At 34.7% G+C, this 1488-nt stretch overlaps 1 protein-coding gene across 1 annotated transcript in view; it reads right to left on the bottom strand.

Annotated features, from left to right (window-relative positions):
- Positions 1 to 1488, bottom strand: part of LOC106882533 (inter-alpha-trypsin inhibitor heavy chain H3) — a 53541-nt gene that overhangs the window by 11039 nt on the left and 41014 nt on the right. Inside the window, exon 8 of the mRNA XM_014933249.2 lies at positions 609 to 953. Coding sequence (XP_014788735.1) covers positions 609 to 953 — 345 coding nt within the window. The remainder of the gene's footprint in view (positions 1 to 608; positions 954 to 1488) is intronic.

Raw genomic sequence — 1488 nt, 5'->3', positions numbered from 1 at the left:
GTGTGTGTGTGTGTGTGTGTGTGTGTGTGTGTGTGTGTGTGTGTGTGTGCGTGTGTGTGTGTGTGTGTGTGTGTGTGTGTGTCTCTGTCTGTTTGTCTGTGTATAATTAGAACTAAAGAGAAGGAAGCGAATAAATCCTTTTATTGCGTTACTTTACCATTGTTTTATCGCAATTCTATCTCATAAGTATTGCGAGATCCCAGGCCCATCACTCCCATGAACTTGTATATATTATATATAGTTGGAATTTATAGAAAAACAAAACGAAGACAGGTGTTTCAACAACAAGCAAGTGTATTAGTTTGACTCTCGGGAAAAATGAAAAAGTTTTTTTATGTTTCGAGTCTACACTCTTCAACAGAAAGGAATAGGAGAAAATAAACAGAGTGAGAGATTGAATAATCTTTTAGATTTCAGCGGTCCAACATGGCGATTGGTGGACCGGCATGTATGTATGTATGTATGTATGTATGTGTGTACAGATCTGTGTATGTGTACATATGTGTGTATGTGTGCATACAGTGCGAGAAATGAATATAATACAGTTTTAATAAATTTTTAAAAATAGATAATCATATTGCATAGTAAAAAAATTGTAACTGTGATACCTTCAAAGAAAGTTCTATTGCACGCTGTTTCAATTCTTCCTTTTCCTCTTCCGAAGTTGCTGCTATTCTTTTGTCTAAAAGTTGCTTAATTGTTATGTAGGCCCAGAGTTTTTCGGGAATACCCTTGATGTCTTCGTCTTTTAGCAGACCAATTCCTTCGCCTACCACCGATGGATCGAACAGTTCTGTTTCATCCGTATGATCGATTGCTCCTGCATTTGTACTTCCAACAAGATTCCATCTGAGTGTTGATACTGAGTCATCATTTAGACGCCCAGCAATTACAGATTCTGTTCCCTTGAAATAACGACGGAATTGGCTGGTGGTCAGTGAGTCGTTCTCAACCTAAATTTTAAAAATATTAATAATAATAATAATTATTATAATAATAATAATACTACTAATAATAATAATAATAATTATAAAATATATGAAGAAAAACGTAGAAGCTATACCTGGACCCTGTACACTGCATACTAACCAAAAAATAGCCCTGTTAGGAACAGCCCATATCCTACGCAAGACACTATCAATTCAATAATACAAGCCAAACAAAAGAATCCATAAACACATAACCCACACAATATAGCAAACATCCAATGAAATAAACTGAAGCCAGCAGGCTAGATAACCAACGCATTACACACGCAACACGCAGTACAATACAGAGAAGAGTTTGCAAACGTACAACAACAATAAAGAACATACAATGCTGCACACACTCCAGCAATGCGGATGTAGAACATGTAATCCATTAGAAATTTGCTTCAAGCTATCGAATGTTGAACAATAATAATAATAATAATAATAATAATAATAATAATAATAATAATAATAATAATAGTTTGGTAATATTTATAGGATTGTGGAACCTCCTCCA

Source organism: Octopus bimaculoides, chromosome 15 (assembly GCF_001194135.2).
Source record: "Octopus bimaculoides isolate UCB-OBI-ISO-001 chromosome 15, ASM119413v2, whole genome shotgun sequence".
Classification (NCBI taxonomy): domain Eukaryota; kingdom Metazoa; phylum Mollusca; class Cephalopoda; order Octopoda; family Octopodidae; genus Octopus; species Octopus bimaculoides.
Note: the sequence above shows the minus strand (reverse complement) of the source record. Positions and strands in the feature narration are given on the sequence as shown.